Here is a 14928-nt window from a genome sequence, read left to right as displayed (position 1 = left end):
TCAAAAAGCAACATTACTTCTAGACAATTCTTCTGAAACCACACCAATAACCTCCACACCTCCTATTAAAGCTAAATCATTTCTCTGATCCCTGAAAACCTGAACTGCAACGTTAATTATGTCCAAGTTAAGCAAAACCACTCTCCCTGTAGCCTGATATAAGCATTACTACCTAATGGGAGCAGCACAGCTAAAATCCAGTGAAAAAAAAAAAAGACATTTTCAAATGGTAGAAGGAAGCTGCTATAGACAGAAGTTCTAAACCACAGAGAGAAACGCTTTACTTCCAGAGAGAAAGTAAATCAAATGAAAAAAATTAGTTCTGCAAAACAAGAGTTCTCATTACTCTACACCTCTCTACAGATGAATGCATTCCTCAACACAGCAATCCAAGAAGTAGAAATCTTAAGGTGAAGTTATTGCTTAGAGACTGGTTTTGTTCTAAAGACCAAAACATAAACAGACACTGAGCTGAGCCTCTGTTCACACTTAAAGAAAAAAGCATAAAGAAAGCTGAGCTGAAAGCTTCCACTCCTAGATCAATGGTGTAAATTAAGGAAGTTTCAGTTTCAACAGCTGTCCCATCAAAGGGTTTCATAGTCACCAACATAAAGACTAGCAAAATCCAGTTCTTACTCTCATGATGGCTTGCTTGCAGCGAGAATCCATTTCTACTTTCTGCAGCACCTGCAGTAAGGCCCCAACGCTGACATATGACCTATTTAAAAGAAAATAAGTTGGGCCCTGAAACAGGTAACTGTCCTGATTGCAAAAACAGCTATTCCAAATGCACTCCTGCCTCTTGTTGAAAAGCAAAGAAAATTGGAAGTAGAAATAAAAAGGAAACAGACCCCATAAGAGTCCCAAGCAATAGGTTATAAGCATCCAGTTAACAAAAACAAAAAAAAAAAAAAATGGAAGAGAAGAGAAAAGTGCTATTTTTCAGGGAGGTATCCTCAGTCAATATAGTAAACAAAACAACATGACCAAAAATCTGCTCTTTTCTCCTAGACACTCTGCTGTTTCAGCACTCTTTACTTACTGTTGTGCATTAGCAGGAATCTCTTTCAGGGAAGAAAGCACTTCAAACGCAGCCCGGATTCCCAGTCGCCTCCTGAAAAGGGAGGATTGAACCGATTTCTGGACAGTAAGAAAAAGCACAGAGGAGACAGTTTACTTACACTTGTTTGACGAAAATTCACCTAGATGATAAAAGTAAGACCTCTAAATTATTTGGGCAACCCTTAGACAGATGTTACTGCAAGACTCAGAAAGGGCCATATCTGTTCAACTAAAATAATTTTTCAGGAGGGCAAGATACTGTTTTCTTTCTCCCGCAACCAAAGTTCCTGTCATTAGCCACTGGATCTAGTTGTCCAGATACCGGGTCCAACCAGACAGACACTCCACAGTTTAAAAGGAATACCAGGAAGAGTCACAGGCTGAAATTAGTGAAGCTCATTCCAGCCAGAAGGACTTGGGGAAAATCAAGGCTACCCAGCTCCTCATGCAGTTCTGTGACCTATGGTCAGATAATACACCCATCCTCTGGCAAACACCCCAGATTTTGTGATTAGAGATCAGAATAGGAGACTTCCCTAGACCTCACTCTCTTCAAGTACCCTATGTACAAGAAGGAAGGAAGCAAGCAAACAAGTCTCTGGAGTTCAAGTAAACGTGCAGGGCATGGTTTATTTTTAATTCTGGATTGCAGAGGCACATGCCTGTTCCGGAGACAATGGCAACAGCAAAGTTTCAGTATTCACAGAAATTCCTACTCCTATACAAAGAGAAAAGTTAGGTGGCTTGTCTAACTCCAGCTTCTTGCCAAAAAGAAGAAAGCCAGAGCCACAGATTTTTCATGCTTCCTTTTTTCTTTTTTCCACATAGTAATCACTTTCAAACTCGGCTACTTTATTGTGAGTCAGATTATGGCATGCTGTTACATGGAAAAGAGGAATACTGAGAAAGAAGTAAAGAAACAGAGAAGGAGAAAAGGATAACAAAAATTGCTCTTTGAACATACTAGGTTTAAGCAACCCTCTCCCAGAGGAGGGTGGGGGCCATTCCTTCTGTACAATATTGCCTAAAGTTTACTAGCCAACAAACTTTACTTTCTCTCTGGAGCAGCTATTATTTCACTTTTCCCCCCTAGGCCCTCAACTCTACTCCTCTGAAGGGCTGAATGAACTGTAAGACTAAGCAAGTAAGGGGAAGGAACTGTAACACTATATATAAAGTAAAGGTAGAATTAAGTAATGAAGGAACTCTATGACCATATATAAGGGAGAAATCACAACCAGAGTCCAAGTCACTGAGTTTCCCTTGTCACTGAACCTGAAGAAAACTATAGGCATGAGAACAGACCAGTTGGAACATGCACAGTGGGGAACAACTGTTCATTCCAAGCTATTGAGGCCATCACTGTACTGGCACAAAGCGGAAAAAAGTTTAACCCATAGCCCAGAGGTTTAGCTGTCAGAATCCAGTGCTTTCGCATAGCACTACCCTGACTGAGCTTTACCAAAATCATTGCTGTTGAGCTGTGAAGTTTTATAAAATATGCAAGAGGAAAGTAAAAAACACATGTGGAAATGAAACTGCCAAAGAACTAACTCAATATTCAAAAGAAAAATTTTGCCATGCAAGTCCAACAGTTTGAAGATGGCACCTCAACAAGATCAAGACTCAGCCTGTTCTGAGGAGCAAGACACTGACTGCTCCCCTTTTGACTTATGACTGCCTGACCAAAGATTCAATTGTGTGCCATCGGTGTAATAACCATTACTACTGAGCCTAGCACTGTGTTAGTTCTACTAATCTTCTACATGTGTTAACCACTAAGTAGCTGTGGTACACCTTGGATGTTCTGTATTCATTGCTAGAGATAAACCCAGTTGTGGGTATCTCCAGCTGCAGCCATGCAGCCCCTTCCTTTCAGAACCTATCCAGTCAGTTACTTCTTTTTGAAGTAGCAACAGGGAAGTCACAATTTAACCTCTTGGATGAAGTACATTTTATTGGAAGTAACCAAAATGATCTCTCATTTCACTTACTTTCTCTCTGCTTTCTAAAATTCTCTTGCCTCAGCTCACGACAATTCCTCCTAAACTTTTCAGCTGCACTACCTCATTCAGAAAACAAAAGCACTTAAGTTACTTCCTGATAAGGGAATCCAAACCACACTCCCAGCTGGAGACTAAACAACCGATGTACATAATGCAATAAAGTGCATCATACAGCTTGTTAATAAAGGAAAAAAGAACTTTTAGTGATGAGTTTAATTGTCACCACAGCTTGCACGCTCCTTGAACAACATGCAAAAGTACACTTACTCTGTCAGCTTTTACTTCTCTAACATAGACACCGGAGTCAAAAGAGATCATTACACTACACATCAAATTGACATTCCACAAAATTGAGAGAATCACATATGATCAGGCATCTTCCAGAAGCACATTTAAGTATGACACAGATGACTGGCATTGCATGGAGAGTAAGCAAAGGTTCCTTTAATTTGAGACTGAATTTTACCAAGAACACTATACCTTCTGGCAACTGCTTCTGGTACAAGTCAATCACAAGTCTCAAGTCCATCTTTTAGAGGCAGCAAACTGCCCTAATTATTCTAACATCACACCCACTCACCATGGTAAGGATTAAATAAATAGTGTCAAACATGGAGATGTTTTAGTCAGTGATTCTGTACTACTGAAGGCTTCTAATCCTGTGCTACTGCGAGAAATTAAGTGCTGGGACTTGCAACAATAGCTGTTTAAACAGTACAGAAGGTTTTCTTCACAGAGACCAAGTTTAAGCTACTTGTTCACTGGTCCTTGGTCAGTTTTATAATAGTTTGATTACCCCCACCCCATAACAGACAAACTTGCAAATCCACAGCATACATGGAAATACACAAGCAGGCAATTTTGCCATGGAAAAGGATCAAGCTACAGAAGTATATAGGGGGAAAAGTATCTACATCAAAGAACTTTCAGTATCTTAAAACTGTATCAACAACTAGGATGGGTATATTGCTTTAATGCACTGATGAAACTTTTAGTACTCAGGGCTTCACGGTTTTAAGGTTACAGTAGAACACAAAAATTAGGAATGATCTACTCACCAGAAGGTATCCTCGAAACTGGTTGTATATTATTGCTGTAAGCAAGTTCATCAGAAACAAGTTACCTATTGGAGAAAAAAAGGCAGTAAGAATTACTGAAATACATATCTGTTTCTCAAAGAAGTTTCAGTGCATACAGTAAATCAGATGTAAAATTTAAGAAGGATTAGTTTCCTCGTGCTTGATTTCCATAATGTTTTAGTAAACTGTAATGTGTCCATTCTCCAATGATATGTTACAGAAAAAAAACAAGCCACAAGTACCTTCCATGAAAATTATCTTAAAAGACTACACAGTAATTGCAAGAAACACAAAAGATGAAAATTTATGATTAAACTTTCCTAGAAAAATAAAACACACTGTAGCTGGTATGCACAAGTGTCAAAGTGCACTTTAATTACTGAACACAGAAGGTAACTTACCTAATACAGTGAAGAGTATGAAGAAAATGGAATATGCTCGATTCTTAGAATATGCAGGAATCATCACTGTATCAGATTTAACAAAAAAGGAAGTAAGAATATAATATGTAAGATTAAAACTGAGGACCTTTCTCAATTTCTGGCAATTGGTAAAAGCTCTTATATAAGTCGATGTTAGAGTTGCATATACAATAACACCAAAGGAAAGGCAAGAATCAAGTTACTAAAGACATGAAAAGTCTTTAAATAACCTTCCCCTGGCTGTACTAAGAACTATCAGCTGAAAGAACGGTTGTAGCAGTCTCAAAATAATCTTATTCGAGTATTCTTTGAAAAATGAGACAGGAGTTATTTCTAACAGATTGCTTACCATCTGGATTATTTGCAGTAGTCAGCAGGACCAGCAGTGATGTCAGAGAATCTGGCAAATTTCGGAAATACCCTGCCCACTCCTTATCCTGTTGGCCATCCTAGTCAAAGAGATAATCATTGTTAGAGAAACACTGAATAACCACCAAGACTGTCTTACCAAGGAAGGAGAGAAAAAAAAAAAAGAAAAAAAAAAAAAAAATTCAGTCAATAATCCATTTCTTACACACACAAGCAAATGTACACCATGAAAAAATTACGAAACAAGCATAAACATTTGGACAATATGTAGTAATACAGAGCAATCATTTCACTTATTAACAGCCATTAAAAAAAGCATAAGGAAGAACAGCAAGCTAAGACAGACATAGAAGCTCAATATAGAAGTTATTTCTAGCTAGCACCTCAGACCCAGGAAGAACAACAATGTCACAAACAGACAACAAAGGAATCTGAGGTGATCCTTGACTGATCTAAAAACCATCACCTCTTAGCCTGCAAAAGGTAGTAGTGTACTGGAGATAAAAGTACTCGCTAAACATGATTTTTATAAAATTAAAAAAAATGTTAAAATAAATCACAGATTAAAAATACCATCTGCAGTCTCAACTCGCGTTATAAAAATTAGCATCAGTAGAAGCTGCTTCCTTTGCTATTCCAGCTACATTATGCTGTCCCTCAGCACAGATGGAAACCTAATCACCCTGAACTGTATACTCTAGGACTACACTCCAGGACTTGTCCAGAAGTGTAATACTATTTGAAGACAATAGTAAAAGAGATCTTATGTATACTGAAAAATAGAAAAAAACCCACTTCCTCAGTAATAAAGAGCTGTCTCAATAACTACCGTGTTAAAGATCCTTGCCTATAGATTATAAACTCCTCTCAAACACCTACAGTTCTATTACTATACTCACTGAGTGTGAAGCGTGTCTCTTGCTTGCCCTTTGACTTTCACATAGAAAACTTAACATTCTCTCAACTAGTTATTTGCACAAAAGTTACTACCACTCGGAATAAAGGTTTTCCGCTTTCTCCAGTTATCCCCTTACATACTCAAGGAGTTCTGCTGAATTACATCATAATATTTAGATCTATCATGCAACTAAACAAAGGGGGAAAACAGAGATTTGCTGCTCATTTGAGAAACACTGTAACATGGGAAATCAAGGAATTTGCTGATCATAAGGAAGACTAGAGGCAGGCTCAAGTGCAAATTGCAGTAGAAATACAAGTGCAAAACTGAGATTAAAGAGAAGACTAAAGTTACAAAAAAAAAATCTTTATGCTCACAGGAATACACTTACGGCAGGCCTTGAAAAGTATGGACAAAAAAAAATACATCTGAGTATGCTACATTAGGATACAGGAACTTTCAGAGAAAGGGAACGTACCAAGAGCACTGGAACGCAAAAGGGATTTTAACCACAAAATTTCAAATTTTCTTTTTGGAAGCGGGAAGAAAAAAAAAATACAGAGGAAAAAACAAAGACACCAGAAACCAAGACATCAGAGTAATGCAGGCAAAAACCTACCAAGGCATGGCCAAGGGGACCAATATTGGAAGATAAGAAAACACAGAAGAAACTAAACTTAGCAGAAAGCTAGATAAGGAAAAGAGAAAATAAATGAGTGATAATATAAATAAAATAGTGACAAGATTAAGAGCTTTAGACACAGAACAGCACAGGTTTCAACAGAAGCAGAGGAAGTAACTCAAAGGACCAGATCAGAGAATTGTATAAGGAAGCCTCTTGTATAAACAGACTTTCACTTCCTCACCTGTGATAATGGCATCAATACCAGCAATAGGCAGGACCATAAACAAATAAAGATGTTGACCACATTTTAGTATGGAACCATCTAACTTTGTTCTGAGCAGTGGAGCAAAAGTAATAAAATGACATGCCTCAGCATACAGCAAGAGTGACAGATTTCAGTTGCAGAGCAGGAAGGAGTGTTATTGATTTAGAAGCAAAGCACAGTCTGGAAACAAGCAATTCTTCACTGAAGGATGAAGAGATTCTAACACTAATCTGTAGGCCTTCTAACACACACTTAGAGAAACAGCATGGATACTACGCACACGTTGTATCTCTCTAAATGGACTTAAACTCATCCCAGTAAGTCTGACAAGACAACACGACCTTTTCAAGGGAAACAAGTTTCACCAGTGATTATAAAACAAGACATGCAGTAACTATGAGAGTGAAGAAGAAAAAAGTCAAAACAAAACACTCAATCTACCCAAGCATCAATATACATAATTGGTTACCTTTGTTCGAGCAAACAGCAGCATGGCAAACATGGTAAAGAGAGACAGATGAACAGCTAGTAGTAGAACAACACTGGTGGAAAGAAAACATATCATATGCATTAATACCAACTTCATCTTATTCTTAATGTCCTTTGATGAAACGCAAAAGGATGCCACAAAGAAAACCAGGGGCATTCTTAAGAAGCTCTACAGACATAACACAAGATGATCCAAGTTTTGATTCAGAATAAGAATCACACTTGATCAGGACTCCTCAGCACGAGCCTGGACAGCTGCAAGCTCAAAGAGATTCTAACACTTGTTTTTCTGAAGTTAGGATCATATTTATACCCTCTAATCAAAATACAACATCTTGGCTTGCATACACCTTGGAATCTCCTGGGATTTGTTAGTTAAAAAGTAACAGGCAAAGACAAGGAGTTACATAAGCTGTGTGCAAGCAGGATCCCTATCACAGGAAGAGACCTCTTTCAAAAAGTATCATGCTGTCTGGTTACATAGTTCACCAGTGGGGTTTCCAGTTCAACATCTCTGATGACAGAGAAGTTTAACACATAAATGGCTAAAACCATTCAGAAATGAAAAAGCTGAAGTAAAGCCCTATGAAGATGTAAAGAAAGTGGCATCTCCTGTGGCACTCATGACGGGAAGACAAGTACATGTGCGCACCTCAGAGTGGCGACCTTGGAGAAACACAGCATAGACCTTTGCCTGGATGAGGCCTCAGTTCTTCCCTTACAAAATGGCTGTATGTCATATATACTGAATTAAAAAACTCCACTCAACCAGCATCAAAAAAACTTATCTGTCACATACAGTCACATGACATGCATTCTAGAGAAATTTCACAGACTAAAGGAACAAAAAAAATTAATAAAACTTTCCATCCATTACTACCTGGTCTCAGCAATCACTTACCTAGACTGTCAAGAAGGAAGCTACTCAGATGTCACACTACAGATTACTAATGGTAACTACCCACTTGCTGTGAAGGGAAGTTTTCTATCCTATTACCTACCTTGCCATTTCAGGCAATGTGCTGTTGATACTTTTTAATGTTTTCTTCATCATAGAAGAATTCTGAAGGAGAAAGAAAGGACGAAGAATTCTTCTTATTCTTACACCCTGCAAAAACAAAAACAGTGGATAAGATACTGAATTCCCAAAACACTAACACCACATATATTTTTATTATAAGTTTGTTGGAAAACACCAAGAAACATATCAACAAAATCAACAGTGTAACATAAAGAGGCTGTGCACAGAAGCTTAATCTGTCCCACTGAAGACACAATGCACACAAAAGAGATTTTATACATACAGATACTTCACTAAAAGAATGAGATATTGCTTTAACAATGCACACTGACATTTCAATAGCCTCATCAGGCCACTAATTATAAACTAACTTTACTGCTGAGTAGACATAACAAGCAGGTCAGGAGATGGCATTTTCACATTTTCTGCCAAGGTCCATTTCAAGAAGGGAATTCATAGTGAGCTACTTTCAGTAAAAACAGATACACATTTCGGAAATAAGTACTTGATTTCAGTTTTCAGCCTTTTTCTTTCTATAATTAAAGGGCCTGCTAATTCCTCAGCATTTTCTGCCTCTGAGGAGACTCAAACAGATCATTGCCTTCATTTTCCTTAACATACACAGCAGCAGTTAAGCTGTCTGATTCTTGCGCTCAGGATACTTGCTAGCCTTCAAGTTATTTCTGCAACCTATCACTTGAAATATTTCAGCATCCTCCATTTTAGGATCAGTCTTCTCAGGGCCACTCTGAGCAGCAAAAAAATCACTTTCTTTCTCTCTATTGCCTTGTTCATACATCCCAGCAGGGAAACTGCACTTTCTGCCACTGTTCTATATGGGAAGCTCCTGTTCAAACTACTTGTCCACTATCACACCTAAAGATTTTCCAATCACTTCTCTCCAAGACACATTCCTCATGTTGTAAGCATAATCCTCATCCTATATTATTAACTTTTCAGCTGCATTATATTTATTTGGTTTGAATATGAAAAGGACATACGCATTTTTCTCATAGTTAGATACTTAAAAGCTTAAGTGACATGTTCTTTAAACTTTTTAAGATCATCTCTTTGATACTCAATCACCTCCTGGTCAGCAGCGACCAGTGGTCAGCTATGACCACTGAAGCACAAACTAAGCAGTGGGTTACTAATAGTAGCAACTGCATCCAACCTAATCCTGATTAATACAGACAATGTGAAATAGGTTTGAGAGTTTTTGACAGCAACAGATAATATATTTGACACAAAAACTTACGTAAAAAGCAAAAATCAAGATTCCTGCCTTATTCACTTCCCAGCATTTTTTACTATATTAGATTCATCGTTAAGAAAATATTAAGTGAACAACAACTAATTTCATGCAGATTTATGTCATGGCAGAGAAAAACAATCGGGAGATTGCAATACTATATAAAGGAGGACACTTGTAGAACCATTCCACAAAACTGACATTCCTCTCAGGACATAATTGTTTTGAACACAATACAGCTTCATCTTAGAAAACAGTTGTTGAACTATACAATTACCTTCTACTTACACATCACTAGATAGACTCAGCTGTTGAATCAAGTTAAGAACGTATTTCTCCAACTATATGACAAAATTGGTGCTGTGAAAACAGAGTTTTCTCTATATTCTTTGACTGCCGACAGGCTGTAGCAAGCGCTCTTTATTTAATTTTACCAAAGAACCCACATTTTACATTAAGAATCAAACAGAATCCCTTGAGAAGCTACATTACACCAAACATTTTGTGTTTCAATGTATTATCCAGTTATCGAACATCAAAATAAACCATTTCACCCTCCTCCCTTATTTCTCCAACATGTAACATTGACCCTTCTTACTATCCGTTTGCTGGTTCTCCTCTGCCACTCTCCACAACTTAACTGCTGATTGTTTCTGCAGAAAGTAGTTCTTACCTCTGTGCAGAAAAAACTCAGCGATACAATCCAATCAGTAAAGGAAACAATTAATGTCAGAATATAAGCCATTAGCCATTTATTTTTCCAAAATTCTTCCCATCCAATTAAGTAACTCTGGGGAAGAAAAAGAAAACCAAACATCTTACTCTAATAATAAATTCCAATACTCTAGTAAATCAGTACCAATTGTTTTCCAAGTATTAGTAATTTTACATCAGTGCTCCTAAAGAGCTCCCTGAAATAGAAATAAAAATACACTGATCAGAAAATTTTTCTACAAGAACTAAATGAAGTTCAGTACAAGTGAGAAGTGCACACAGGCCACGCAAGATGTATCCTTTGAATCAAAGAAAAACGTCCATTTAATAAGCATAATAAGAGACTCTCCAGAAACAAGTATCCAAAGAGAAGTTCAATTTCTGACTGGTTTTGTTTGTTTGTTTGTTTTTTTAATGAACTGGCATATATTTGATCATTATATACCCCAATTTTTATAGCCTAATACAAGCACATAGGCCAAAACCACTGTACTCTTAGCACAATTTATTTCATTTATTCCACACAAACAGGAGTTTGGGATTTTTTTTTCCTTAAGATATATAAGGCAATACTTTTTTTAATTCAGAAAATATGCACTTCCTAATTTCTCCTAAAATTAAAGCTTTAATATAGCAAAGCAATCTCATCATGCAAATCCAAGATTTGAATAATAGTTCTAAGACATTTCCCAAAATATAAAGTCAAGAAAAGCCACACCATCTGTACCTACCAAGATGCCCAACACACCTGGTATTTCTTTCAATACCGGGTGAATGTGACACTCACCTTCACAGAGACATCAACCACGAACAAAAGAAAGCAAAGCAGCTCAATGCTTTCTGTTAGGCCACACGGAGGATTCCACGCAGGAAGGCGGTATCGTACATCTGACGTGATAGTAAGCGAAGAAGGCTTTTCAATGAACGCCAGTGCCAGGATTATAGTAATGGTTAAACTCAAAATCCTGTTTGGATAGAGATGAAATTAAAAAAAAAAAAAAAAAAAACAAAAAACCACTCAAACAAAAAACCACCACCCCCTACAAAACACACACACACAAAAAAAAAAACCAATCCCCCCCCCAAACACCAAACCCACAAAATGAGTCAACAAAATAACACAATACTTACAGGTAAGCAATTTTCTTAGAAGCAAACCAATCTTAATATCATATTTAACACAAATGGGTTAGACCACAATTCAGCACTCAATTAGCATGCTGTTGCCTCTATGAGAATAATATAACTGCTGAACACGGAATAACCTCAGGTGGTGCTCTTCTAAAACTAACAGCAGCAAACAGTCTTGCTACTATTTAACATGTTTACAAACAGAAACTTGGAAAACTCCAACACAGTGCCAGAAATCATGCCAATAGTCCAATTCATGCAACAGCCTTATAGCTGTATCAAAGAGCCACCTACATGGATCACACTTTTCATGTATCTTGTTGCCTTTCACTTCTATCATGTTCACATGTAGTCAATCCACTTGCTTCCTACGGTAAGCTCTTTTAAGGATAAAAGCACAATTACCTAATTATTTAACAAAAAAGCAAGATGAATAATGACATTTCATAAAGACTTACTCCTAAATGAAAAAGCAAGAAGAATACCAAGTTCTTACCACTGGCAAGTTCTTGAGTAGTACCATCGATAAAGCCACAGGGATTTGGAGTCCACACGGTGATTTATAGATCGATACTGAAGGGAGAAAGCAAAATGGATAATTCAAACATACATTCAGTCTGTCTCAAAGACACAGACCAAATTACCAAAATAAACCAAATTCTAATCAACAAAGCTCAAGTGTTGAGACTATTCCAGTTTCACAATAAGATAAAGAAATTGTTGGACAAGTTATTAATTATTAAAGTATCAGTCACCAAAGACCATAGCTGTAGTCTACATGCGTGCAATGGGAAAGATTTTAATGAAGGTTTCCTAATCTAAAGACCCCACAGTTGCTCAGATAATCCAACTGTGCGGCAATCATCCAAAGCAAGCAGTATCATCATTACACTGTCATAACTCAGTGCCTGACCTAGGTACTTGCCAAAATGGTCCACCCATTTAGTTCACCTCTCTAGCACTCATTCATTTCATGGAACTTATTTTTTCTTTCTCTTCCAAACAGCCATAAGATGCAAACAAACTAATTCTGAATATAAGAGACCTCAATCTACTTTTTTTAAACAAAGCATATTTTAAGTTCAAAGAAGTACCCATGATTCTTCAGAACAAGCCTGCTTTTGCTGAAATCTGCTCAGCCCCTCCTCTGCAGCTGCTCCTGGGTGCTGTTACTCTGCCTCCACTGAGTAGTATCTGCTTCCAGAATGGGATGCACACCTTAAATATATCTGAACCCCAGACATCTCCCAACCAAAACCTCTCTGAACACAGCAAGACAACTCAAGAACTGTCCTCCAGCATTCCCACTGCCTGCACTAATAACTGGGAGATAACAGCACCTAGGAATGTGCAGAAACAACTAGTAAAGAGAGACAAATAATGAAGACTTCCAAAGCCGCTAAGGTCAGCTGAAGCAAAAGAGTTCCTGCTTCTTGCTTAAAGCTAACCTTAAACTCTATCAGCTCTTAAGCTATGCACAGAGTCATACTTAGAGGCAAATTACAGGGTTTGCTCAGATAATTTCTCTTAGCAGTAAGGCCTCACTATCAAAAAAAAAAAAAAAAAAGAACACAAATCCCAAACTGAAAACCAACCCACAAACCATCATCTCTTTTTACATCCTTTAAGAGAAGACTGTTTGTGTGGAGAACCATGTATCTCCTAGGCAGACATTCACTGAAGCTTGCATACTGCAGGTATTTGGAATTCTGATTTAGCTTTGTAAATCAAGATCGTGTTAGATGGACGTTGCCTAAACACATAAAAAGAAGCTAGCAGAATGCACGACAAATGTCTATTATGCTTCTCAAGCTAGATAACAAACATGTTACATTTACCTGTATTGCATCTTCAATAAATACTATGGCTTGGTTTACATAAAGGTCATTATCAGCTCCAGTACCTATGAAGTTGAAAAAAAAAAACACAAATCACTTCCTGTATTTTGGATAAAGCCTACAGCTTGCTTATTAGTTAACAGAAGGTTCACTACAGTGGTTCTCATGACAAAGGACACGTTATACACACAAAAAGCAAAGGGACAGCTCCTGATACATTCTCTTGTCAACAGGAAAATTAATTAATAAATAATAATCATCTCAAAACACATGGCACGTCTTTCTGTATTTTGTGAAAAGGTTTCATCTTACATTTAGCTTAAGTAGCTAAATTACCATTATCAAACTATCCTTTGATTAAGTGTACAGGCAAGTGAAGCTAGAAAAATCAGACACTAGTATTCTAGGCATTTTTAGTTTTGTTTAATGAAGGTACTGAGGTTTACACTGATCTCGTTCTCTCTAAAACCAACAAAAATCTCCAGTCAAGAACAAAACTAAGTCCCTTTTAAATGCCATAATTTATTGTTACTATATCAAACAGATCAGAGTTCAAGAGGTAGAAAGGGGTAAAAGTACAGCACATGAAATAAAATATCACGAAATTAGTTACTATGCAACATTTAAAAACCCATTAGGAGCAAATCCATATGAAAATACGTACATAAAGAATAAAAAGCAATCACTTGCATTTACCTGAATTAGGACCTTTGAGTAACTAACCTGACAATTATGGCAAGAACAGACACAAAGGCAGGTAAGGCCAAAATGAGGAAGAAAAAAAAAAAAAAAAAGAGGAAGTGGTGAGGGAAAAGAGAAAAAGGTGAGGGGGCTACAGATACAAAAAAAACACATGCTAGCATAACACTCCCACAGAGGGGAAGAGACCCAAGGAATAGTTCATACCATCTCCTCCCAGGAGACAGCAATCCCAACATGGGGTACAACGAGAGTCAGTCCCAGTGCTAAAATAATATTCTCCAGATCCAAGAAATGCCAAAAGCACCACTGATCCAACGCCCAAATGATTTTATGTTCCACATGATTCAGCTGCGTCAATTTTCCACATAGACTGTGAACAATCCTTAAATGTCACCATTTATCTGAGCATAAGCAACAAAATAGTTTTGTACTGATTCTGATCTGCATCGCAGCACAAGAAAGACCAAGCATAAACTGGAAACAAGCTCTGTGCACGAAATAAAGATCTTAACTTTTTCAAGACATGACCCACCAGTGAGATAAAAATAAAGCTGTTTAAAGGAACAGTATTAGTTAAAAGGACAGCAAAAGCCTTAGGGTTTTGAAGCACACAGCAAGCCTAGCATTGTCCCCTGTGCTTTTGAAAGGGCAGAATTCAAGCAACTGTTCTTAAAATAAAACTAGAACAGGGCAATTACCAAGAAGTGTTTACTTTAGCAAGTTCAGTCAAAAGAAAAAACAGCAACAAAACCAAAAACAAAGAAGAAAACAAAACAAAAGCAAACAAACAAGAAACCACAAACCCCACAGCCATTCTCCATGCATGCTACCAAAGATACCCAATTTATTCTGCAACTCATAATCAGAGCAAGTGACACTTAGTCACAGATGATGATTAAAGTACTGCTCATGCAAGATCTCTCTCAGACCCAACTGCACTTTTGACACTGAACAAACAGGCAACAAAAAAATAAGGTTCACCTAAATGATGCGATACCCTAAAAATAGAGAACCCGAGGTCTCCAAAGGAGCCTTTCCAGGGGGGAACTGACAAG

The 14928-nt window shown here is 37.5% G+C and overlaps 1 protein-coding gene across 1 annotated transcript in view; it reads right to left on the bottom strand.

Moving 5' to 3' along the window:
- Positions 1–14928, bottom strand: part of TPCN2 (two pore segment channel 2) — a 32080-nt gene that overhangs the window by 16489 nt on the left and 663 nt on the right. Inside the window, exons 2-12 of the mRNA XM_042784730.1 lie at positions 13172–13236; positions 11830–11906; positions 10990–11167; positions 10162–10278; positions 8217–8323; positions 7196–7268; positions 4919–5018; positions 4549–4614; positions 4127–4191; positions 1043–1140; positions 637–718 (exon numbers count right to left, since the gene is read on the bottom strand). Of these exons, the coding sequence (XP_042640664.1) occupies positions 637–718; positions 1043–1140; positions 4127–4191; positions 4549–4614; positions 4919–5018; positions 7196–7268; positions 8217–8323; positions 10162–10278; positions 10990–11167; positions 11830–11906; positions 13172–13236 (1028 nt within the window). The remainder of the gene's footprint in view (positions 1–636; positions 719–1042; positions 1141–4126; positions 4192–4548; positions 4615–4918; positions 5019–7195; positions 7269–8216; positions 8324–10161; positions 10279–10989; positions 11168–11829; positions 11907–13171; positions 13237–14928) is intronic.

The sequence above is a fragment of the Tyto alba genome, unplaced genomic scaffold, assembly GCF_018691265.1.
Source record: "Tyto alba isolate M040663 unplaced genomic scaffold, T.alba_DEE_v4.0 Super-Scaffold_8, whole genome shotgun sequence".
Lineage (NCBI taxonomy): Eukaryota > Metazoa > Chordata > Aves > Strigiformes > Tytonidae > Tyto > Tyto alba.
The sequence above is the reverse complement of the archived record's forward strand: the minus strand, read 5'-3'. Positions and strand labels throughout refer to the sequence as shown.